This window comes from Taeniopygia guttata, chromosome 6 (assembly GCF_048771995.1).
Source record: "Taeniopygia guttata chromosome 6, bTaeGut7.mat, whole genome shotgun sequence".
Taxonomy (NCBI): domain Eukaryota; kingdom Metazoa; phylum Chordata; class Aves; order Passeriformes; family Estrildidae; genus Taeniopygia; species Taeniopygia guttata.
Window position 1 is genome coordinate 16,270,304 of NC_133031.1, and position 26,721 is coordinate 16,297,024.

General features: G+C 35.7%; 1 protein-coding gene across 2 annotated transcripts in view; it reads right to left on the reverse strand.

The window, feature by feature from the left end:
* ADK (adenosine kinase) overlaps nt 1-26,721 on the reverse strand; it is a 267,429-nt gene that overhangs the window by 179,318 nt on the left and 61,390 nt on the right. For both annotated transcript variants that reach the window (XM_030276802.4, XM_030276803.4), the window contains exon 4: nt 18,919-18,997. In XM_030276802.4, coding sequence (XP_030132662.1) covers nt 18,919-18,997 — 79 coding nt within the window. The remainder of the gene's footprint in view (nt 1-18,918; nt 18,998-26,721) is intronic.

Genomic DNA, 26,721 nt, shown 5'->3' on the forward strand with positions numbered 1-26,721 from the left:
GGGATGCTGCTCACAAGAGCAGAGGGACAGAATCATCTCCCTCAACCTGATGGCCACGCTGCTTTTGATGGAGCTCAGGCTTTGGGTTTTCTGGGCTGCAAGACACCTTGTTAGCTAACACATTGTTAGCTCATGTCCAACATTTCTTTATTCTTCAATCAATTTGCTCCTTACCCTGTCAGATTTGGCTCACTTGGTAAAGGCTCTTAAAAAGCTGGCTCTTGAAAATCTTTTGGCGTTTCATAGGAAGGAAAGAGTATTCGCTGACAAAGGCATAGCTGAGAATGTGAAGCATCACAAAACACCAGTGAAACTTCATTTTCTGACAGAGGAAAAGAAAAAGCTTCTCTATATTTTATTTCTTAAACTGACAAAGATACCAGTCTTCCTATAGTAAATACCAGCACCAGGTATTTCCAAGTGTGAATATATTCATGATTCCTATATCCAGTTTCGACATACTATGTTTTATACCGCTAGGAAACCCTGAGAAATGCAGAGGGAGGAGCAATGAGATTACAGTTCTTTTAGAACTAAACCCCGTATGTGTCAATTTCTAAGTTCCCAACTTTGAAGATCCATTCTTGCAATGTCCAAATTAAAAAGACAGAAATACAGAAAAACCTACCTAAAATTTTAAAAAAGGACTCTTGAAGTAAAACTAACTTCAAAATTAATTGCTATTATTTGCTAGATGATATTTTAAATTTTATGTTCCAGTTCATTTTCCAAATTAGATATTTAAATACTCATGTCTCCTTTATTTCAGTTTTTTATCACCATGCTGGTTCAGCACTTCCTTAAGAAAACAAACAAACAAAAAACAAACAACACAAAGCTCCAGAACTGAAAAAACTTACCCTGACATTTATTATGTTAAGTTATATTAAAGAATCACAGAATCACTAGACTGGAAAAGACCTACAAGATCACCAAGTCCAACCCATGCCCCAAACACCTCCACTAAACCATCGCACCAAGTGCCACATCCAAGCTTTTTTCAAACACATGGTGCCTCCACCACCTCCCTGGGCAGACCATTCCAGTACTTTATCACTCCTTCCGCAAAAAACCTTTTCCTAATATCTAACCTATATTTCCCTTGGCACAGCTTGAGACTGTGTCCTCTGGTTCTGTCAGTTTCTGCCTGGAGAAAGAGACCAACCCCCACCTGACTAAACTCACCTTTCAGGGAGTTATAGAGAGTGATAAGGTCACCCCTGAGTCTCCTTTTCTCAAGGCTTTCTCAATCCCGGCTCCCTCAGCCCTTCCTCACAGGGTTTGTGTTCCAAGCCCTTCACCAGCCTCGTTGCCTCCTCTGCAGTGCTCAAGTGTCTTGACGCCCCTCCCAAACGGAGGGGCCCAGACTAGCGCAAGTGCAGTATCCACAGACTGGCATTACTTCACTCATTAAAGACTCAAGTAATACAATTAAATCTATATCTTATCAAAGGGGCTCATATTTTGGCATGGGGTTTTTACAGTTTATTCATTTTTATCTGAAGTACAACCTCAGAACAACATTCCTCTGAAAAACGAGGTGATAATTCCTCAAATTCACAGGAACAAGGGAAGACTTGATAGCAGGTACATAGCAACTCATTTATTCTTACAAAACAGATTTGTAAACCAATCATTTTCTATTCTACTGATAAAAACAAGCACTTAAATTATGGATATAATACATTTTTTTGTGTCCTGAAAAAAGTTTTCTTTTTTATTTGTCTCAGTGGAAATTTAAGAGCATCTACAGACTCTGCCTTGCTGTAATTCAAAAGCATTGCTTCAAAACTATTTTACTCACATAATCACCAATAGATCACTGTTTTAAAATTAGAGGTTTAATAGATCCTTAAATTATTTTGTCTTATAGAAGATGGGGTTTTCAACTTATACAAAAAAAATACTCTACCATAAAAAGCCCAACATCCAAACAAGTTGGAACAGGCATTAAAAGCCTGAGTTTACCAACAGAAGCATAGGTATCCTAGCAGAATTCCTAACCTTAACTGCATGGTGTCTAGGTAATGCACCACATGCCATGAAGATCAATCAGAATTATCAAACTGTTACAACACCTAGACAGACACACTGCACTGAAGACAGCAAGTTGGTACACACTGAAAAGCTGCTACTTGTGCTTGCAGGATATTTTATTTCCTATTAAAGAAACATCAACTGTCTTGAAAGTGAAGAAAGCAACATATTAGAACAAAAACATCCATTTGTTTTGTTTCATTATCCAAAAACCTAAACATATGAGTGGATGCAAGTTAAGCTGCTACTATGATTAAATAACTCTGCTCTAGTACCACAGATAACGTCCATAAGGAGAAAGCTGAGTCCGGGCACATTTTTGAGAAATTTTACAGTATTGTGGATCAATCCCAATTGTAAATCTTTTTATTTCTAAGTTGTTATTGGAAGTGTTTGAAAGAGAGGTTATTTCTACAGACAAAGCTGACTTTTCTCATCTAGTACTTCCCTTCCCGCAATCACCTTCATGAGAAATTGATGGGTGCACATGCAACTTAATATACTGAGAGACAGGTATAGAATGAGACTCTAAAAGGTCAAAGAGAAAGTAGGTGAAATGAAACTGCCTGACACCATTCTACCAAGTGATGCTCCACTTCCCCAGGAACAAATACTTTGCACTTCTAGCCCAACCACAGAGCTAAATATTTCTAAAGGTACAACAACAAAAACCAAAAGACAAAAAAAAACCCGAACAACCCAAACCCAAAAGTCTTTATTTTCCTCTTAGTTGTCTTTCAGTCTTGTCTGGACACTTCACTGTATTTATCTTGCTCTTTTCTTGCATCTATAGTTATTTTACTTTGTAGAAAGTATTAAATAAAAATGGTTGTTATCATAAATAGTTAGTGAATAGCTACTTGGATTTTAGTTACCACTGAAAGCTTACAAGTGGTTCAGAAGATCTGAGGTCACAAATTTCCCTTGCAAGAAAATTTCTGGAGGCTGATCATCAGAAAAAAGTCTAGACAATGTTCCAAAATGATATAAAATTCTCATAAAATACATTGTTTTACACTGACTTGCCTTAGTTATCTTCTGTTATGATGCACACATTGGAGTTCACACCTATAAATTACTTCCTTCTGTCTCTAAATTTCATTATTTATTTCCCATTGTAATTTTCAACAGCTCCTCTGTTTCTGTGGAGTACAGCCACCATGGGAGAGGTAGAGCAGTGAGCTTTGATATTTAGCACCATGCTCTATAGCCAGTTTCAATATGTAATAGTGTGCAAAACTGCAGCTTAGAACTGAAACCTTCAGTTGAATCGTAAGTTGCCGTGTTCTGGACCAGAAAGCATTACTTTAAGCCTTAGGTCTTTCCCAGGTAAATGATTGTTAGTTAGAGTAACAAGCATGCAAGTCTCAAATGTAAGATCTGTATGTGTCACAGTAAAAGCACAGACTTGTAGTCAATAAAAAGCAAATTTTAAAAGCTCTGTTCTAGACTGAAGATCTTAAACTGTATATAATTTCTAATAAAGTGTGACATTTGAAGCACTAACTTCTAGCAAAGGTTTCATCTTTCCATTGGTATCAGTTCTACACCAAGTTCAGTCCATATATATTGATTTTCATTTATGTTCAGATTCTTCAGAAGCCTTTGACACTCCATGCACTTATTTAAAGGAAATATACAATTATTTCATGCCTGCATACTGCCAATATTTGATAACCTTCTGAGGTTTCATGTGAATTCAAACTACCATGGAGAAGAAAACAGAAGTCTGAAAGACTCCGTACAAGACAGCTCATGCAACAAAGATGTCACTTCCCATAAAATGGAATTACCAAACTTACTGCTACTGACTGTAGCAACAGCATTTAGATACCTGAGCTGTGAAACAAACAAATAATGAATATGACTGTGGAAAAGCTGTTTCCACCTCTTCTTTTATCACACCTCTGATTAAAACCCTAATATTAACTCTGTTAAAATGAATGCTTACCCACATCCAATGAAAGGGCCAAGTCGAATAGCTCCACAAGAATGGCACGAGATGGGCATTTTTTAAAATTCAATCTACTTATAAAACTGATTCCTCAGAAGTGAAAGGTTATCATCCAATGAGAAAGATACAGAAGCATCAAGTGCTTTTCTTTTTAATCTTTCCTTACAGCTGAATTATGTTTCATACTTGTGTGCTACATATATTACTATTACAAAAAAATAAAAAGGAAAAAAAAAGCATTTTCCTTGAAAGACATGCAAATATCTACACTTCAAACATAACTCTATAGTACAGGCTAGATCCTATGTCTAGCAACAACACTCCCAAGCATACTCAAAAACCAAAGCAAAAAAGGAACAGTTTGGAACTGTTTATAGGTTCTCTTTCCATAAGGACAGTGGAGACTGCTGCTTGTTGACAGAATAAGCAGCATCTGACAAATTCTGTACTAACAAAGAGCCATCAGCTCCTCCCTAAGCAGAAAAACTTTCAAAAAAGAAAACTTTCTAGTAATGACATCTTGCCACTGCAGTCTGGGTCCCACTTGTTTTAAGAGGAGGAGTATTTCTACTGTCCTGACAATAACCTGGAATGGCTCCCCTGGAAAAAGGAATGCTCCTTTCTTCAGATCAGAACAAGGGGAGATTACAGACTCCTAAGAGGTACAGTGTGCTTGTATTAGAGAACAAATCCAAAGCAAACATTTGCAGAGATCTCAGGGTGAAGAGGAAATTGCACAGAATTTGTCTAGTGTCAAAAGCCATTTCAAGCCCCTAGACTACAAAGTAAAACCATGGAAAAAATCCTTAAAAGAACAGAACAGGGTGGGATTTATTTTAAAACTTTTTATTTTAGCTGCCTCACCCATATAATTTTAAATTACAGCTTTAAAACTGGGAATATGTGGTGTTCTTTGCATGCTCACAACAAAAAAAGGCATAGAAAGAGATCATGGTAAGTGGAAGAGGTCACTTCTTATTAAGCAGCCACATTATAAAAGAGAACTTCAATGTCAATGGTCAGAGAGCATTCAGCGTATGAGTTCGAAAAAAAATTTTTATTTATTTTTTGTGTCTTCGATGGAACAGATTTATATTTTAATAGGCAAAAGCCTGCTTTCAGCTGTCTAAAAGCATCTTCAAAACTAGACACTTTTCATAATGCTAATTAAATAAGAAAAATCTGACAAGAACCCAGGTCAGACGACAGTCAAATTCTCCCCCTCCTTCTAAACCTTCTAGAAAAGAAGTAAGAATAATTAAAACTCATCTTGATATGACTAAAAAATAGTGTATCAATATGTCTCAAAGAATGAACAGGAAAAATTACAAGATTAAAAGAAAAACAGAGAACCCAAAATGCCAATTCACTCCATCATGTTGCAATTAAAAACCAATCATCCTATACATGTTATTGCTTGCTTGACTTGGAACATAACTACTACACCTAAATATGGGTAATAAAGCATGCCATGCCATTCTCCATTTTGTAAGGGAAGTTGCTTTGTAATTTAATTATTAATCTTTACATTGATTCTAAAATTTAACTTGGCCACAATATTTAACAAAAGCAAACCTGATGTCAAGCTTGTGCTGCTTCACTAATTGCTCCACGGAGCTTCTTTTATTTACAAGAAAAATATTAGGCTATTGACACAAGGGTCTCTTGGAAATGAACCTTCTGATGGCCAGGTCACAGTTAGTTATTCTTATATGTATCTTAATTCTCAATATCTTCAAATCTTTGAACTGTATATAAGAGTTAAATAAAATATGACAAAAAATCTCATGGACAGAAGCCTGCTTTATTTTTTTCTATTTGCATATACATTCCGAATTTGAGTGTACAGCTCAGATTTTAAAACAGAAACCTGCTTTATTTTTAGCAAGGCAGCTTTGAGTCATCTAGTCTACAATTCTAACACAGTTAGATTGTCACAGAAAATCACACTTAGTCTACTTCACAGCAGCATTCCCAGCATAAAGCTCAAATTTACATTATGTATGTAAATTTAAAAACTGTCACTGCTACAGTTTTTTAAATCATGTTAGTACTTCTGAAAAAATTATATGTGTCATACCTAAAGCCATTATCCAACTATAACAGAAATAGGGTGGCAGAAAGAGAAAACTTTCCTTTGATTCCTGCCAACTTGCTCTTATTTGTGACCCATCAGTCTCAGCTCATACTAGATCTCTGGATCCTAGAACATGCTTAGTGGAAAATAAGGCATGCAGTTTCCTACAGAAATACTGCAAAGAATTTAAAAAGTAGATATATCTTCATCAATAGTGATGGCAAAATATGATAAGTTCCCAGTTTAGAGGGCCATGGACCCACTTGTAATAAAAAACCTAACTAAATAGGTAGACAAGTGCTTATTTGAGACTAATTATTTGAGAACAATTTGTTGGGAAGAAAATCAAAATTTTAATGTACTGTAAAGCATATAATAATTTAAAAAATGCAATTAATTATACAATAATTAAGTGTTAGATATAGTTGTAGCATAGGTATATTTCTGCAGTGTTAATTTCTTCGCATTTTGTGTATTTCCATTTAATAAATTTTTGAAAGTAATAGTTGAAAAAACTTCACAGTGACTTAAATAGGCAATCCCTGAAGATTTAATCATGTGTTACCATCCTCTGTCATTTATAAGATGAGTAGGGCAGATTGTTCTAAGCAGCAGTAGTTAGCAGTACTAAGCAACTTTTCACAGCAATTTTAAAAAGTAATGCATGTCACCATGTTATCAAGGTATCTGCATTTCACACATGCTAACCATTACCAAAATTAACTTGGGGATCACTAACTGCAATTAGACTAATGCTAAATCTTGGTCTACCTCACAATTATCTTTAGGAATATTCATAAATAAAGGATGCCATAATCTGGGATCATATTTCCTCTCACAGGGAATATGTAGAGGGGCCTGGGCAGACATATCTGGGCCCCAGTGAATGACCCCGTTGAATTCCTGTAATGTGCATCCCCTAGGGAAGAAGAGCTGATCTCCTGGGTTCTCAGCTAGGTGACCAGCTCTGACTTAGGAGAAGAAACAGATTTCCATGGGAGAGTTTAGTGGTGTTTAAGCAGCAGCCTATCAATCTGTTTCCCAGGAACCCTTGCCCGCACTGCAGGAACAATTCACTGGCTCATGACGTATCTGCTGAGCTACCCTCGGTGACAGCCTGGTAAATTAAAATAAACCAGCATCTATGTTCTCTCAGTATTCCAACCTGGAGGTTGCAGCAATCCAGCAGCTGACCCATTTTGAGATCACAGATAAGAACTGCTGAGGCTACACAAAAGTCAGTTCTTTTCATCCATCACACCCACTGGAGTCTCTATTTGTACATAATGTTTTTTAAAAACTTGAAAAATTATTACTAACTATGTCAAACATTAATATCAACAAGTTTCCTTTTTAATTTAATAATTTTCTACTGTAAATTATGAATTAATCTATAGTCATGCAGAATTTATTCCACAAAAGATGCATGAGAGAGGCAGAAAATCTTAGCTAATCTTAGGAGTTCTAGTGAGCTCTCAAAAACTGGTTTTAAAAACCAAAACCCATTTATTTTATTTACAAACTAAGAATATGAGATCACTGATTTCAGGCTGTATTTTTCAAAAATAAGCTAATCAACTTACTTGATCTTACAGCTTACTTATACCACTACAAAGACAATAAAATAAAGATGTATTCTTAGGGTTTACAAGTAAGTGTCAACACACGAGTGCTACCATTGACAGAACAAGAGTAAATAATTTTCTTGAATTAGTGTATTTGTCAGACTGTAATGTCATGAAGAAATTCAGTATAATTGGGTGTAGTCATTTCACTTCAGTAGGATCTCTAAACTTCACTCTGCTCATACTGATATGTACGTAATATAAAATATGTCTTCTATAAGTAAGTATCACTCAATTCCACAAAGCCTGCATCTAACTCCTAAAGATGCCTTAGTAAATCACAGTAGCCTTCTCATAAGAAAAATGGAAAAAATAAATCTGTGTAGAAGCAAACAAGTTAAATAATTTGGACATTGTTCAGTTCGTCCTGAGAGGATGGAGGAAGAGTGAAAGCTAGATCCTTAGGAACAGGATCTTGCATAGCAAGGCAAAGGATGAAGAGTGCAGCTAATACACATAAAGGACTCTTCCTCACTCAAAAGTGAAAAAAACCCTTCTGTTAAAAGCAGAACACAAGCACAGCACTTGAAGTGAATAACTGCCAGCTTTCAGTACTGTACGGGTACAGTACAGCAAAAAATTTAGTGGAGCTGCTGCATATTTTTTTGTGCTTTAACAAATTCACATTATAAAAGAGCTGTATTTTTACCCTTCGGGTCTTGTGACCATTTTGAATGTAACTCCAGCAACATGAGGTAAACACTCTGGTAATTTTCTACTACAGTTGAGATTATAACAGGCCTAATCCATCCAAATATTATTTTGCAGCAAGAAAAATGAAACTGCGAAACTCAATACATATCAATAAGACCAAATTTTAATTTTTTTTTTTTTGTTTTGTTTTTTTTTTTTAATTATAAGACATATATACCAAAAATAAGACAACCTACAGGCCTACTCTTATGGGTCAGGGTGTAAGTGAACTGCTAATGGAGTAAACCTAGGATTAGACTTCTCTATTGGGAATTCATTACATTATCCCATATCCTTTCTTTGAAGAAAGCAGCATATAATGCTAGTCACTGCAAAAGCCACAGTCTGCTGATGTGATTGACAATTTGTCCCTTTGAAATCATGTTCAGGATCCTAAAAAAAGCACTACTGTACCTCCTGACAAATCAGTCCTTACCTCTGTGCACTGTTAAAAAGTTTAAGTAAATTCTTGTATTCAATTTCTATTCACTTTTACCTCCATCATATCAATAAGAAAGAGAAAGATAGACTAATTTATCACAGGCCTACAATGTAAGTTAGCAGTAATCAAAAGTAGAAAATCAGACATACATCCTCTTGGACTGAGCACAAATCATTGAAGGAGAGAAAAGAATGGTTTCAGGCAACAAACCTGTGGATACATCTAAAAAAGGTGTAAGGAATTTATATTTAAACTTTTTGAGGGAAGGATTTCCCAGAATAGTATATTAGAAAAGGTGCATGGAGTTCTCAGCTAGCAGCAAGATTGTCAATGCTTATGTTAACAGGGGGAAAAGAAATTTACTTCCAACAGGAAGCATTCCAGAGATGTGCAAGAAACCTCTCTAACTTGGCATTTCAGATTTCCAGGGCAATTAACTCCCTACTGTATCACATCACTTAACATTAATTAATTGCTAAAGATGTAGTTACGCAACTTATTGAGCTGCTAAGGATAAAACAGCTCCCGAGCTCCCAAGGCTTGAGTGGCACACCAAATTAATATCAGTGAAGCACAGGGATTTACCCTCTCTTCTGAGATTGCCAAATCAAGCACTCATTCTCCTTCCAGTGTCAACCAGTGGGAGCAAGTCAAATAAATGTCAGTCAAGCCATCTTGACAAACTTTCCACTGCTGCATGGAAAGTTTTATGGGGCAAAATGTTCTGACAAAGTCCCACTGTCATTCTGCACACAAAAACACTGGGGAGTTCAAATCATGGCACCTTTGGAGCCAGGTACCCTTATTGTGAGTTACCGATTCTTTCAGACTTTTGCTGAAAAGGGGAAATCCCACCCTGCACTAATTACTGCATTGCCTAGAAACTGCTTAATTTTCAGGATAAGTATAAATTAGGGAATGTGCTAATTAATATCACTTATATATAGCATGTCTTAGAAGTTAAAGGTAGCGTTGGCTCAGGGAAAAACAGAATCAAAAACCAATGAAGTTTGAGTTCCCTCATTCAGCATTCAGGTATATAGCTTAGAGACAGAGTCTAAATTCCTTTGTTGCTTTTGAAAAATCTGAAAAAGTTTTTACAGCTTCAAAACATGATGTTTTCATAGCTAAAGAGGCATGTAAGCTGAGTCAAGCAGCAGAGGCAGCTGAATTGCATACCCAGAAAGAACCAACTGCCACCATTTATATAGTGCCTTCTGATTCCATGTGGGTAACTGATGTCTGATTACTTCAGAATACAGAAACAGTTTCTAACCATTTAAATAAATTTAAATTTTGGATGGATGAACAGAGGCTGCATATGTATGCTGAAGCTCACTCAAACACACTGAAGAAGAGAGAGTTTCAAGGTTCTATCTGAATGGATTTAGCAGGAATGTGATGGTACAACTCCCTTTTTGTTTTTCTAAAATATGTCACATTCAAAATCACTTTGAAAATCGCCTTCCTACAATGCTAAGAATGTTGCTGGCCAGGAGCAAGACCTGAAAAAACATGTGACTATGGTTCTTGTACATCAGACAGACAAGTCCATGGGACCAGCAGTGAACCACTCAATTCCACACCAAAGTGATGTGCATAAGGAGACATTTATCTTGCAATGTTTAACAGTTACCATCTGTCCCATAACAAAGTCTGTTGTTCAACTGACAATGGTGTAACTGGAACTCTCTCATTTTCAGAAAGACAAAGTTAGGAACCTGGCATTGCGTAATCTGAAAAACTGCCACAAGCTCTTTGCACCTTCATTTTCTGACCATCTGATATTGGCTGAAATTATATTCCCAGGTCTATAAATATACACAGAGTTGTACATAGCTACTTTGCAGTGTACAGAAAAAAGCCTATCAGCAGCCTCAAAAGTCAGGTCTTCCAGTGCACTGCTGCATCTTGCACCATCTGATCCATAACCACATAAACAATGGATGGGCTCCCTTCACAAGCACAAAGAAAGCTTGACAAGTTCCCAGCTTTGTAATCTGGGAGGAAATTTGCTTGCATTTTTGCAGAGTTTGTCATTAGGATAAAAAGGTGTTGCTTTCTTTTGGACTATCCACATAGTTCTGAATAAGGCTTGGAAAATCATCTTAGCTACAGCTGAGTAAAAGGTCTAGCAATTTTCTCTAAGACTTTCCAAAAAAATATAGGCAGCTCAAATGTTACAAAATTTCTCTGACATCTGTACTGATCAGTTTAGGCATTACACCAGTTTCCCAAGCTGCATGTTTTAATTCTGATGAGGAAAGGCTGTCTGCTCTGTAAGACGCAGGGACACATCACTGTGATGTTTGACACAGACTGATTTGGAAACACACATGAATGACAGAATGCGCTTGAGAGAATAAGTAGCTCAGGAAAGTGATGTCACTGGCATGTGGTGCTGTCTGCTGTGACACTATCAACAGGACATCATCTCTGCCATAGTGGAATAGCCACTGCTGTATTTCCAGAGACAATCTTAAATGACTGGCTTTGTTAGCTCTGAGGCATGTTTTGCTACTCCTTCAGCACATACACATCTCATTGATTAGGACTGATCACACAGAGCATTGAGGACACCTGTTTAAGAAATCCACTTAACTGACTAGTAGAATTTAAATTTTAGTAAGGTATAAATAAGAAAGAATTAGCTGTAAGTCCCCACTCTTTGTCTGGTTTATCTTCTTTTACGTGGAACAGGTTTGAGAAGCAGATATGTGCACTTGCAGGACAGCACATGGTTCTGACAGAAGACCACACTGAGAATTCTACTCTAGCATGGCAGAAACAAGCAAGATCTGGCACAGAAAGAAGGACACACCTCAGGATTTTTTTTCTGAAGAGCAGGTAAGGCTATTGCCCCTAAGTTATTGAACCATACCAAACAGAAAATGGTTTAGAGACCTTTTTTGTACATTTTCTTAAAAGCTGGATTAAACCACTGAAAATATTAAAAACACATGTTTGATGGGGCCACCAAGCCCGTATGAGCAGAGCTGCTTAAGGAATGAAAATGAAGCTGCTTAAGGAATATCAAGCGTATGGCCAAAACTAACTCTGAGGAATTTAATATTCTGGTCCAAATGGTTCAGAAAGCAAAAAGCCTACTTCTCTGAGCAAAAAAAAATTACCTATTTCCTTTTGGTCAGAAAGATACAGAGCTAAATGTTCTTTGCTTCACTAAATAGGAAGAAAAAATTGTTTAGGAGACTTGCTTGCACTTTCTTGGAGTGATAGTTCAGAAAGAGTTTTTGGATAAAGCTATTTGTTGCATAAGTGATTTTAAGTACACAATTAAGCAGAACATTAATAGTCGATGGCATGATTTACTTCATAAAAAAATGATAGTTCCTGAAAGTTGTGAAAAAATTGAGAGTGTGTTTGGGGTGTAACCCCTCTGATAGTCTTTCCATTATCTCCATGCCAGTTATGCATGTTCCATATATTTTGAAGCCTCTTCCTGAGCCAAATCTTGCCTCCTGCTATGCCTCAGTCTAATCTGCTGCAAAGAAGTAATCCAGAAATTCTCACTGTGAGAGAAATGATTAAATTCAATAATTATATGCTAATTTATACAGAATGACATCAGAGTGAGGAGGAAACCACTAAATGACCAATGGATCCCTGTGCTATGGATCTTGTAGCTTACATTCAGTAAGTACTGTTTACCCAAGGGTACTTCTTGGCAAATAGGTATAAACTTCATTTTAAAAGCACAGAATCAGTTTCAATGAAGCTACTTAGATGTTTACAAGATTACAGCTCATATTGTTTATAGAATGCAGCTCTGTGCCTGCAAGTATTCTTCATAGGTAAATTTTTAATTCTACATATTATTTTTGCATTAAGCATGAAGTGACCCAGTAGACAGATGCGCTTAATATAAATCCAAGGTTTGGCTAATTACACACATAACAATTAGTAAAAATTTAAAATACTTCTAAGCCTTTAGAGCATACCACTTTTTATAAACAGGCATGAATCTGTTCATTTTTCAAAGCTAAATTCTCATCCTTATGAGTTCATCAGAATGCTAAAACGCACAATCCCTTTAGATTAACAGAACAAGTTAATCATAATGGAAGAATGAAAATTTGGATTAATTTACAATTGCTTGAAATAGAGGCTGATATTCAGAAAAGTGCCATACTTCCCTGATGTGAATTCAAAAGTTCAACATAATTTAGCATTATTCTCTTTTAATGTTATCCCTCATTTAAAAGTCATTCCAATCAACACTTTATTTGCACTTAATAAAGACCTACTCTAGATTAAAGCCAAACTTTTTTAAAGTATCTAATGACAGGATGTAGGCTTTTCCCAAAAATGTTGTACAGCTCCAAAATTGAAAGGTTACAATTAGATGGCAAAAAATAATGTGGAAAGAAAAAGGGAGCTATGATAATTCTCTCAGGTGATTCTACAAACATTATTGTGAATTCCCAAGTGTTATCTTTATGAAAGCTTCCCAAAAATTCAATTTTACATTTTCCCTTTACCTGCCAGTCCTACCAATTCAAGTTGAAATGCATCAAGCTACATTCTTCCAAGCTCACATTGCATCAGCAGTAATGAAATTTGTGTAATGACAATTTCAGAATTAAACCAAGGATTAATAAACAATAGAATATGGGATTCTCTAGCTGCTAAGTTAGATTCACAGAAATACTAGAATTGCTAGAATAAAAATAAGCTATTAAGAAATAGGACAAAAATCACGAGCACCCATTCTGAGGACGAATATTGTGCTATTCCTTGTAAGTACTTCCAGAAAAACAAGAATGAAAATGTGCTGTTTGTTGCCAAGGTCATGTAGTTTATAATCCAAGCTATAAAATTCTATCAAGTTGAACTTGAAATCCAGCACTTGTGTAAGAAAGATAAAACTTCAAAGACTATTTCTTGCAGTTCTAACCTCAGCACTCCAAAAGCAAAAGAAATGCTGATAAAAATCATGCAAATACAGCCTGGTCAGCAATACTTGCCCTCTATGCATGTGTAAGCTATTTGCTTTACATACTTTACAGTCATGAGCCCTATTAAAAGACTCAGAATTTTTTTTTTCCTTTCCAGATCAGTGTCTGTTGTTAGATGGGCACAGGCTTAACTAAAATTACAGAAGAAAGCTGAGTAGCAGTAAAACACTGTGTCTATGAATCTGAATTTAGTTTGTTGGCAGAACCCTAAAACAATACATTATTTATGAACTGCATGCAGTTACATGTATGCATATTTTATAGATTTAATATAATGGATCCAATCATCTGGAGAGATTGCAAGAGCTCAGATTAAAGCAAGATGTCACATATCATATTAGATATAAAGCCAAAATTTAATGAGACAAGTAAAGGTCAGAGAAGCACACTGCAGTTTCAATTTAATTCCCCTACACTTCTTGTTCTTAAGCATGCATCACAACTTCAAACATACAGCAAAACTAAAAGTTAGTATAAAAGGATAATTCTAGTGCCAAGCAAACAGGAAAGTTAAACTTAGGTTTCTATTCCAGAAATAGAATGCAATTCAGTCATCCTCTCTAGTCCTCATTTTCTGAAGTATTATCAAGCAATGGAAACTGATCCAGCAAAGTTATCAACATGTCTTATTGGTGGGTTAAGAAAAAAAACCAAAACAAACAACACAACAACTGTATCTAATAGCAATATAGCACCTTTAGGAGCACATTACCTGCATTTTTACTGATTATCTGGATTCCATCTGTTTTCTGTATTGCAGTCAGGAAAGCCCTTTGTTATTCCTTTTACCCTCTTCCTGTTCTTTACATTCTGTCCCTATTTTTCTGCTAAAGTCTCAAACAAAAAGATGCTTCAATAAGAGTTGTCTTTAAGGCCTTACAAGTACTCAATCTGTCGTAGTAGCCATCTTTACTTTGCAGGTGAACAAACTGACATGCAAGAAGGATTAGAATTGACAAGGAAAGCAGATTGGTAAGGAGAAACAAGAACGGGACAGTGAGGGAATAAAGAATCAGAGCAACATTGGGATTTTATACTGTTTTTCTATTTCCATATTACTTATTAATTTTTCTCTCAGTTTTGTCATTTCTCTCACATTATATCCACCTTCTTCACTTCTTTCTGTCTCCGTTACTCTCCTAATATGAATTAGTATTTCCAAAGCATAATTTTCTGTTAATTTAATCTAATTAAGGAATGACTAAACTGTTGTCTCATTTATTTTATCTTTTCCATTTTTAGGCCTGTGACTGTCATTTCTGGAATATATCAATCACTTCCACCCCTGCCCCCTTTCATATCATGAGTCAAGCCATGATAATAATGATTCCCTAACTCTTTCCAGGATCAGTTCAAAGAACTTTAATATTCCAGAAAACCTAACCATAAAGACCTTTAGCACCGCTCTTCAATACTCTTACATTGTTCTTGGTACTCCCTTTCGCCACTTTCAGGTATTTTTAAGAAATATTATTATACTTATAAAAATGCTTATATAACACACTTTTGAAGAGTGTGACATTTATGAGTTTCTGCCCCTTTGTCACTTATCTTCCATCCTCTCAATGTTTAGTAACAGAAGAATTTTTCCTTTGCTCTTTCCTTTCCTTTTAGAGAGCATTCCCTCTAATATATGATGTAACCCTACTTCCACATTTCATTTTGTGGAAATATGTCTTCTACATTGTACATTAGAGGCATTTCTACAAAAAAAGAACTTTTCAATTGTCCCTCATATGTCCAGACTTTTCTCTTTTTCTGATCCTGCTGAGATACCCTGTCCACATTATGTCTGCTTTGGGCAGTCAATAGGGCCAACCTTTGACTTTCTGATTTTCACGATGCTCTCCAACTCTTGCTCAGCTCTGCAGAGTGTCACACACCCTCCTGCTCTGCTGCAAGACAACACTGAAAAAATAGAGATTCCCTTTCATACCTTACCAGCCAAATTCCTCCTTCACGGCTGCACTTCACATCTTTCCTTTGCATTAACATGCTAGAAAAAAAATAAAATCTAACTCTGATCTTCACAGCTTAACTGCAATTCTAGTTAATTCTTTGTAAACGTCTAAAATCTTCACTTCCTTTATAGTTTATGCTGCTTTAAATTTTAATTCCAAACCCCATGATTTAAGCTTCATTTTCTTCCCAGTTTTCTTTGTAATTTAGAATTTCTTCCTATTGGCTCTGTGATTACCATCTCAGATTTTTCACACATGATAAATACAGTATTTGTAAGACTTTTTTCCTTTAAAAAATTGTCTTTCTCAGAAACAGAGAGAGCATTTCTTGAGTAGATGATAATACCTTTGCAGGTACAAAGGAAATATTCAAAATATATGAGCACATGTAACAGATGATGATGTGCTCATACACCATGAGCAGATGATCACCATACACCATGTAAGCAAGCATCTGGCATGTTCATTTTCCCTTTTTAATCACATTATATACTCTAAAGTTTCTCCACCCATTGCCTTTGGGTATTTTTGTTTCAAAATAGTGTTCCTTTTCTGACCTTTAAAGAAGGTTTATCTGTCTGAAACAAACAATTCCATAACCTTGAGCAGCTTCCTAAGTTCTTCCTTTTTTTTAATTTCATTTTTTTTTCCCTTTTCCTATTATACCCCTTAGTAATATACTCTTTCCACTCACAACTCAACTTTTAAAAAAGCAATTTCTCAGACTTCAGGGCCCATTTGTTCATTTCCAACTATTCTACTCGTTGCATTTCATTGCAGTCAGGTTTCCAAGGATGCCTTTCTTTAACATGTCATTATTTCTGACTAACTTTTAAACAGTTGGAGCAAGCTCTTTTAGGTATTCTCTCATTTTCTAGCACACTTTTTCAAACTTTTCTCATAATGTTGAGAAATTAGTAAGAGTTGTATTCTTAGGATTTCTTCCCTGCATCTTCTCCCAGAGAATCCATATTCACTCTAAGTGTGGTGACCTTGGCATTCTGAACTTATTTATTGGTCCTTTACTTCTCAGTCACCAGATAAGCTTCCTAAAATAGTGTTTCTTTCTCCCATTATTTTCAACAAAATAATATCTATTTAAGTTGGCTGTCTCTAAGGTTAACAACACTGTTTCTCTCCAATAAGCCAACGAATATTGCTGCAAAAACTCTTTCAGAATTTCTAATTTAATTTTTGGTTTACATTTCAACTACTTTTTTCCTATCCTTGCATTTTTTTTTCCTTCTGCTAAAGCTTACAGAAAAAAAAAGCTTCTTTCAAGATTTTCAGAATGTACTTTTTTCCTTCTCTCTCACTCTCCCAGCTCTCTTTTTAAAAGTCTTTTAGTGATGTTATGTTATTCATGCACAACTGTTTAAGTTTCAATCGTATTTAAAACAGAAACTAGGAGATGACAAACCTTCTGGAGACAAATACAATTCCAGATGGCAACTGGAGCTGAATGAGGCTCCCAGCTCTGAGCCAAGATAAAGGAAAAGTTCACTGACAAAACCTAATCAGTGTAAGAAAGGCACACTGACACAGAAATACCTACATTTCACTGATTCAAATTTCATCTATTTCCTTGACTCTATATGGGTTCTCTGTACTTCATAGTATAATTATTGAACAATTCCTGGACTGATAGATTAATGACAGTTAAAGAATGAAACATAGTTTACTAATAAATTAGCTAATGCCATAGAAGTCACTTCAAGGAGAGATGGAATTAAAATCCTGGGCTCTTTGAAGACTTGAAAGTTTAGAGACTCAGAGTCTGTCACATACATTCATTTCTAAACCTCCCCAAACTAAATGCAGCAACAAAAACAGAATTCCACATCTCTCAACTAATAAAGAGTTCCAGAGCTCCTTCCAAAATGTTCACCTCTAATCAGCTGTCATGAAAAGGCACCACCTTTACACCATTGCCATAGGTCAAGCAATAGTGACATCTGACAGAAAATTATTCCAATAACTTAAACTCCATTGATCGAGAGATTTTGCAAAAGTATCAGAAGCAAAAACTTGTCTTGATTACATGGTTAAAAAAAAGCTCAGAATGCTTACTATCTTTTAAAAACATAACCATTTCAGAATGACAACACTATATACATTAAAACATATGCAACTTTTTTTTTTAAATACAAAACATTTTCAAGACATTTGAGGTTTCTGAAAATGAAAATTTTAGTAAGGAAACAACAACTGTTTTGTAGAAAGGAGCAATAATTATGACAATAATTTTTCCCTTTTATGGTGGGGGGGGGGGAAGGAGGGACCAACCTTTATTATAATATAATTTTATTCCTTCCAAATGTGCATTTAATGCTATCTGGCAGTCAGTTTTAACTATATATAGGGAGCCTCAAAGTTAATATGCCAGGATCATTAACAAGAAGATCCAAAGTACCATCTGTGTATTTTTTAATAGAATTTTTACATCCCTCATAATATGAAAACATGCACACAGGTATATGCTTGAAAGTGTTGTGACAAAAAGCATACTTTAGTTATAGAAAACATAATATACCTGAAACTAAATTCATCATTACTGTTGTTCATCATACCCATAGCCAGAAACATTCCCATTGTATAAAAGAAAAGTTTTATGTTTCAGTCTTTTATGGACAAACTTTGAAGTTCTTACAGGATAAATGTGGTTAAAATCACAGAACAATGCAGGCTACACAGGACCTCTGCAGTTCTCCAGTCCAACACATCAGTCAAAGCAGAGACTGCCTCAAATTTAGATCTGCCAGACCAAAGGACTCATCCTGGTACTTTATGAAAATCTCCAAGCACAGAGACTCAACAGCTTCACTGTTTAACCACTGTCATTGTGACTTTTCTCAGTGTAAGATTCCTGACTGCACCTAGAGACCTTGTCCTCACCTCTCCTCCTTCCAGTACCCATCTTTGACAAAAGCTTTTCACTCCTGGTACACTGGAGCTGTAACCTTTGCAGAACACTTGTGAAAAGACTGGAGAGCACAACTACAAAACAAGTCACATACAACACTACCAGCATAGGCTGAACAACAGAATCACAAGTAGCCACTCTGCAGTGCTCATGGTGAAACAGACAACACAGAGCAGATTCAAACACAGCATTTGAAATTATCAATAATTCTTTGCTAAGGAAGAACAAACCTGGGCCACTTTAACGGAATTTTGAGTGGAACCACCAGCATGATATTCTACTTTGAACTTTTTCACAAGTTCTTCAAATCTGTTAAGAAAAAGTAGAGAAAAAAGTTAAACTTTGCAACTGTTTTTTCCAAAACAAGTCATGAAGATTAAAAGAAGATGACATCACATTACTTGAAAACAAGAAATTCACACAGATCAACTATACAACATAATGCAAGCAGGAAACATTCATTTAGAGTTTGTCCATATCACAGTACAAAGTATGACATCAAATTGAACTCTTCACCTGAAGAGTAAGTGGAGTAAAAAACCAGGGGAAAAATTATCTGGAGCATAAGCTCAACTGCAAACTGTTAGAACTGGACTGTTAGATTGGTAAAATATATCCTTGAAGAAAAATTACATAAATGAAGATTTTCAGATACTTATTCCACCTCATTAAATTTTATATTTTGTAAGAGAGAAGATTGAGGAGATCTGGTGTCTAATTCAAAATTAACTTAACCCAAATAGTAGTGCTATATTTTAAGATTTCATATGAAATAGTACATTTTGACAGGCGAAGAACTTTGATGAACAAATCCAGCAGTATGTGAGAAAATTTGATAACAGAAAAGGTGTCTCCAGGTGAAATTTCAAACTCTTCAAGACATACTACTATGAAAATATAGAATTCGTCGTCAACATTCAATAGTATATTGGGTTTGAATACTAAAACAAATATTCCAACTTTTAACAGAAGTATCTACCCTCATACTTCACATCACACTTTCTGGTTAAGAGCCAGTGACTGTAAGGCACTGTCCATTATGTAGGATATGTGTTACAGCTCTGATCAGACGATACAACCCCCCCAAGAACAGTCTCCTCTCTGGTCACTGGCTCTAGAAAAGGGAACTGGAATGAGGAAGTAATGGAGTCTGCAGGAAGGCTATGCACAAATACTGCATCATGCCTTTAAATTCCAAGCACACTTCAAAATTAGTGGATTAAACTTCACAATTAGTAACCGCAGAAGATGTCAGACTCAGAAGTACTCCCACAAGTCAGTCAAAATGTTTACTATAAACTTTGTTTGCAGAGATGAGGTTCAAAATTACCTCCATTACCCTACATTTAATAGCATGTATTTGTCTTTAATGCCTATTAACTTCAACAAGTGAAGCTTGCCCAGTTAGATGTATTCCAGTATATTTTATTGTAATTACCTTTAGCATCGTTTTAAGGAGTGACACACCTTGATTTCAATCACAGTGCAAGTGGAATGGTATCTACCAACCCCACCCTTTCTCTCCTCCTCACAACTCCCGTCTTCTTACATTATGTGAATAACAGCTTTGGGGATAGATTTGTCAAGCAGTGACTTGTTTGTTTAAAAGGTTTTTTATTTTCAATACCCTCTTAATTAATAAGAGCATTTTTCTTTTACAGTACTTTCCATTTAAAAGGTTTGAATAATGAACTACTTACCCCTAGCGAACTACCAATGGGCAGACAATTACAAAGAATCAAGAACTAAATTACTACATATGCTTTTCAGTTATCCACACTACTAATTATCCACCAGTTCTAAGTCAAGCAATTGAAACCTTAAATGATAGCAAGTAGCTGAAAGTGGGAAAAAAAATAACAAAACCCAACAGGTCTCTTAACAATTGCTTTTCAAGCAAAGACAAACCATTATGAACCAATTAAGTTTTTTGGCAATATTTTTTCTTTAATTTAACTGACATTTTGACTTTTCACTCAATTTGAGTATGTACTGCACAAGTCACATGGTTATTTTTGTATTCTTGTGTATCTATAAGCATGCAAGTTGATATTTTAATTCTTTTACCTAAAGGAAATTCAAGAAGTTTCCATGTCCACATCATTTAATGGCATGTTAAACCTTGCAAACACAGTATACTTCAGTTAAGCACCTATATAAGCAGCTCTATGTCTAGGTAAACATGTGTTTAAATAATTATGTTGTAGTTCAAATGAATAAAATATGCACTATCTGAATTTGGAGTAAAAAAAATTTGAAATCCCCATAAAATACCATCTGTATTATAAAAATTTCAAGGTGACAGCTATGCAATCTAATAAATAATCTGAACAAATTACTTTACAATTACTTAGAACAGTAAGACAAATGATGGTTACACTACTTCAGATTGAACATAAAAGCATGTAGCTCCTTTTCTTCAAATTAAGATGGCAAATTTAACATCTCTAAATATCTGTTATATAAAATATAACGAGTTCATACAGCTGCAACTAAAGTCAATTTTGCTGGTCATTTTCCATGACACATCAGACGGACAGTATGAATTCTGTTGGTTTAATCCACAAAAGCCTGAATTGCATCAATAATGACCTCAAAATTCAGAATACTCATAGTTTTTTATCTCAAGATGATCAGTCAGATGGACATTTTTCTGCATGTCAGCAGATGGCACAGGCAGCGTGGGAACACACACCTTGTCGCTGTGTGCTGCCTGCCTGACCTGCAAAGAGAAGACTCATTCCAGCACGCCTCCGAAACACGGAGCTGCCTTTTAGAAAGCCCTCCCCTCGAAGGAAGAAGTTCAACTGTGGAAACTGCTCCACAGCTCAGGAGTGCTGAACAGAGCTGCTGTGTGTCCCTCAGAACTAAGCTGCTATCACACTTAGGATAATTCAAGCAAATTAGAACCTTATGAGCACAATGGAAATTGTTTTTGTTTCATGTTCCAGATTTACTGGTTTTTCTGAGTGTTTCTAAGGCTGTTCTGTATCTGAGAACTGTGACCCTTTTCTTGACCTCACAACCTTAAATAACAGAATAATAAATCCCACAATCGGCACCATATAAAGGGGCCTCTATTTTTAGTACCATGAATTTGTCCACCACATTAAAGCATATTTTAACAAAAGTAAGTTTGCATTTGCAGCAGCATATGTTTTCAGCTGTGGTACTGCTGATCACCTCTAGCACTGACCAAAAAGGATATATTAATGTCTTGCTCGGTTATAGTAAAGGTAGTAACACTTCTGTCAGTTGCTTTTTTTCCCTTCTTCAAAAGAGAATGTACTCCTAATTGAACTTGATACTGAAAGGTGAGGCTGCTCACTAGCCTCACATTTGACAGAATTAATGTCTATCAAAAAAAATTATAAGGTGGTAGTAGAAGAAGCTACTACACAAAAGAACACAAACAAGAATGAGAAGAGAATATAATCTGCCCTTTTTTTAAACAAAATACACCTCCTTACTTTACAGGAGATGGAGGCTGATTTTTAGAAGGCACAGACTCTTCTTACATGTGCCATACCATTACCTCAAACTGGAGACAGCTGTTAGAATTTTCCCCCACTAAATATCACTGCTGACAATTTCACCACCCTGTTTGACTCTCAGACCATTCATTACCTGAGCATCACTAGTCACTTTCTCTGTGTGCTCTTACTAAACTATGTGTAAACCTCACAGTACTCCTTCTCATAGCACCTCTTAAAAAAGCATGATTTACTGTACTGTAGAGAAAAATGTACTCACTGTAATATCTAACCCCTTCAGACACCTGCAAAGATCATCTGTGTCAGTCCCCCCTCTGACCAGCTCTTGCCTCTCACCCCAGCTCTCTCACAGCCCCTTCTCAGTCAATGCAAGCAGAAGTCACTTCTCTACATTTTCAAGGCCCTACAGTATTAGGGACTGAACATACCATCCTTCATTCGGTACATTCACATTTACAACAGCCTCCAGGCACAAAGCTGTCAACAAAAATAGCTTTTCTCTCACTAACCCATGATATCATCCAATGTCCAGTTACTAGAATTTTCTATGACTATTAGCAAAACTATTTTAAATCTTCCTTCAAACTATCTTTCACCATAATGTCATAAAAAAGTCATCAGCAAGGCTGTGTGATTTCCCGAGGCTACTCTCCAGCCTAATAACTGGCAATCCTCTCATGGATCAATACCCGTCTCTCCTAACTTGCTTTATACACAGATTCTGAGGGGTTTGGAGCTGGGACTGTCTTCTTGTTACACAGCAACAGACACACTCATGTATGGCTCACCATGGTTCCAAAATCAAAACTGACGAGAAAAATAAGCACACAAAACAGTCCCTACAACCAAAAGCAGGCAACATAAGGCAGTGGAGCTACACTGTGGAAAATTAAAGCAATTCAAGGAATCCTGTTAAGTTTTATGACAAAATTTGTATTAAACACTAAGAAACCCTTTTTGAAGAGTAAAAGAGCCACAGAATACCAGCCTTACATTGAGAGTGCACCAGAAAAAAAACAATCCTGATGCATATGTCAGATGCTACTTATCTGCAAGAAACAGAGAAAAGTAATCTCTTGTTTTTCAGCAGGGTATGTTGCCCTGGATATCTTTTGATATATCTGCTTATTACCTAAGATGTACTCAATAGCACACATCAGCAGGAGCTACACATAAAAAAATCACCTGCCAAAAGCAGCTAGAGAGGAGAGAAAAGTAATTTTTGCCCTTTTGAATGCCAGGTAACCAGATAATGACAGTCTGAATGTAAGACAAAAATCAGGTTATTTCATATAACAATAATAAAGTATTTTCAGTGGAGTGTATATTTTGTTTGGTGTTATAAAAATCTTCAAAACCACTACGATGGAAACCTCTTAAATAATCAATAAAAGGTTGCAAGCTGCATGTAAGTCTATAACTCCTTTTCTTTAAAGGTTATGTTGGGGCTGCGGATGCAGCCATTGTTGATACCTCTAAGAGAGGGAGGTAGACAAGGATTTTGTATGTTTTTAAGGTATTGGATGAATTTTAATTAGATTTTAATTAAAAATCATAATTAATGCCGATTCTGACACCTTTGCCAGATATTTATTTTTACTGGCAAGAAACAGTCATATTAAGACATGGCAATAGCTTTAAATGTTCAGCTGTGAGGAGAGCCAGACTAATATGCTGACAGTTAGATGTTTGATCCTTTTAATTGCATTTTTTTTTAAATCTACTTAAATCTTCAAATTAAGTAACCTATGTCCAATTGCCTATGAAATCACTCCATAAATTAAAGAAGAAAGTATGTAAGAGAGTGAGAATTGTATTTTACAACCTGTTTTAATAATACTAAAAGCTCAGTAAAACTACAAGAACAACACCAAACATTATTTCAATTTTTAAGAAAACCCTCAAGGAATAAACCAACACAAACAAGGAAATAATGCCAAACCTGCATCCTGATTGTTTTGCAGGGCATGGCAGGAGTAGCTATGCGTACATCTGGACAAGCCTGTCATCTGTCACATTCTCAGTTTCATCACAGCCTGGGCCAGTGCCAGAACAATGCAGGCAGCCACACCGCCAGGCAGATGGGGCACATGTTGTTGAAAGACAACCTTCCCTGGTCAGTGTTAGCAGGCAAGCTGAAGCCCTCATAATCTCATCCTAAGAAAAATCTAATTTGCATTTAAGAAAAAGGTCTAGTCTTGAAATTCAAACACGATAATTAAATCAGAGAGTATTATTTTTAAACAGAAGTAGAAGGGAGAATATTTTAGAACTAATTATGTGAGCAGAAGAAAAAGCACAATTCCTGGTTTTTAAACTCTAAATAGTGTACCTAATTTCTCTAGCTAAATTGTACAACTCTGCCTTTAAAGTTCAAACCCTAGATAGAATAGTTACATATACGAACACTTTCATCCCTACTCTTTGAGATACAGATTTAATTGGTTGCTCTAACTTAAAATTGAACCTGAAAGAGCAAAATCCCTTTTTGAAATGAGGCACAATCACAGAGGTACATGAGAAAACTTCATAACAGCTGCTTGGCAATGACTGACTTTATGCAGAGCTAGTTCTTATTAGCTTGGCACAGAATTAAAGAGCTTGGGAAGGGGTAGGGGAGCAAAGGGGAAGAATGAAGCATGCTAAGAAGGAAATATTGCAGACAGGTTAGCACCATAGACATATAACACAACAGAAAGCTAAATTTGTTAGGTATAGGACTGCCACAATTGAATAGAGCAGATCATCATGTTTTTCTCCTTTATTTACTGAAGTTCACAGAATAGTGACTCTTCATGGAAGCATTTACTGCTGCAAACTAGAATTTCACATGAAGTATTTTCCTAATCACCTCATCCAAACAAACACCAAATGAAAAAAGCCAGTAATTCCAACCAGGTTAGGATTATGAGTACCAAATGTTATTATATGAAAAAAGAAAAAAATGCATAGGCAAATTGCAAGATTCATAGCTTTGAAATATTTTACCACAAATGTTAGTGAGGTTGAAAAAAATGCACTTAAATGTCAGTTTGATAAAAGCCAAAAGAACATTTTCCACATGTGTTTGTATTTAGGCATATTGAAACAAGATGGAAGAAGTAACAGTCATTCAAATGTAAGGTTAAAACATCAGCTCTTAAGATCATGATTTACAGAAATTTCTCAAAAGTTGTTTTTTTTTTTTCAGCAGAAGCAAATTTATGCAAGTGTTCTTGAAATGCCCCCTCTTATTCCAGATTATCTGGATATCTTCCTCCACATTATCTCAAAAATATATATGATTACACTCACAAGTATCAGCCACAAGGCATGTTTTTCTGTTGATATTCTACAATGGTGCAAGAAAATGAAAACAAACAAACTCCACAGCTCCCCACCCTATACTTCAAAAGATCACATTTCTGATTCTGCCTCTAACCACTACAAATACATACACAATAGGTACACAGAGCACCTTTTCAATCCTTAAAATTTGTGTGTAATATATAATTACTATAACATCCCTCCCTCTATTAAATTTCTATTCAAAATATTTTAATAAGTTTCATATAAGGGTAGTAATCAAGAATACTATTAATAAAGAAATTGTGTCAGTTCAGTAATTCACTACAACTGCATGCTTCCCTCCCACTGTCTTTTTGAAGGAAGATCTTCCAAAACAACAGTCAAGACTCAAACATTTTCTGGATACACCTAGGGATTTTCACCATAGTGTCTGCTGCAAAACACGGTAGGCAGAAACGGCTCTCTGCCCTTATGCATAGCCAATAAGGATCAAAAGGCACTGCAGGCAGAGAAAAGAACATAACATTTACCTTCTTCATCTTTAAATGCACCAAAGTCTGTTCTGGACCACTAAGGAACATGGTCCTTTCCTTTGTTATTTCTCAGCACCATTACATTTACACTTGCTCCTGATGTTCCCAGTATACATCTGGCAGCTTGTGTGCAAGAATACTACTTCTAAAAAAAACCTGCCATTTTCTGTTTGTTTCTCAGAAGTAGCATGGGAAGAGTATGTGCTTTATGAGACCTACCAGTAAATTTTTCATGTCTAAATTTACTTGCTAACTAAAAACAGTGAAAGGGCAAATTGCTTATCATATTACAAAGTAGTGAATTTAATCCTTTTATCATCGGTATCTTTGATCTAGAATAAAAACGCAGGAACATAAGTAACACTAACTGGTGTTGAAAGTAAGACTAGATTTACAAAATTAAAAGCAAATTAGAGATCATAATCCTAATCATGCAACAAATATAAGAGACTGCAATAGATGCTTCCCACTTGGCACAGTAGAGACCAGGTGTTAACTGTCAATAAACCTTTAGTGAATGCTAATTGAAACTGCTGTTTCACAAGCATCAACTTACTCCAGCTCACATCAAAGCGAAAATTTGTTTAACTTAATAAAGTATTTGCTAAGAATATTTTAATATTAAGAGTATTTAGTTATCAAGATATCTTAGATTGCATCTTTGCTATAATTTAGATTATCTAAAGCTGTAGTAGAAATCATATTAAACTGTAGTGAA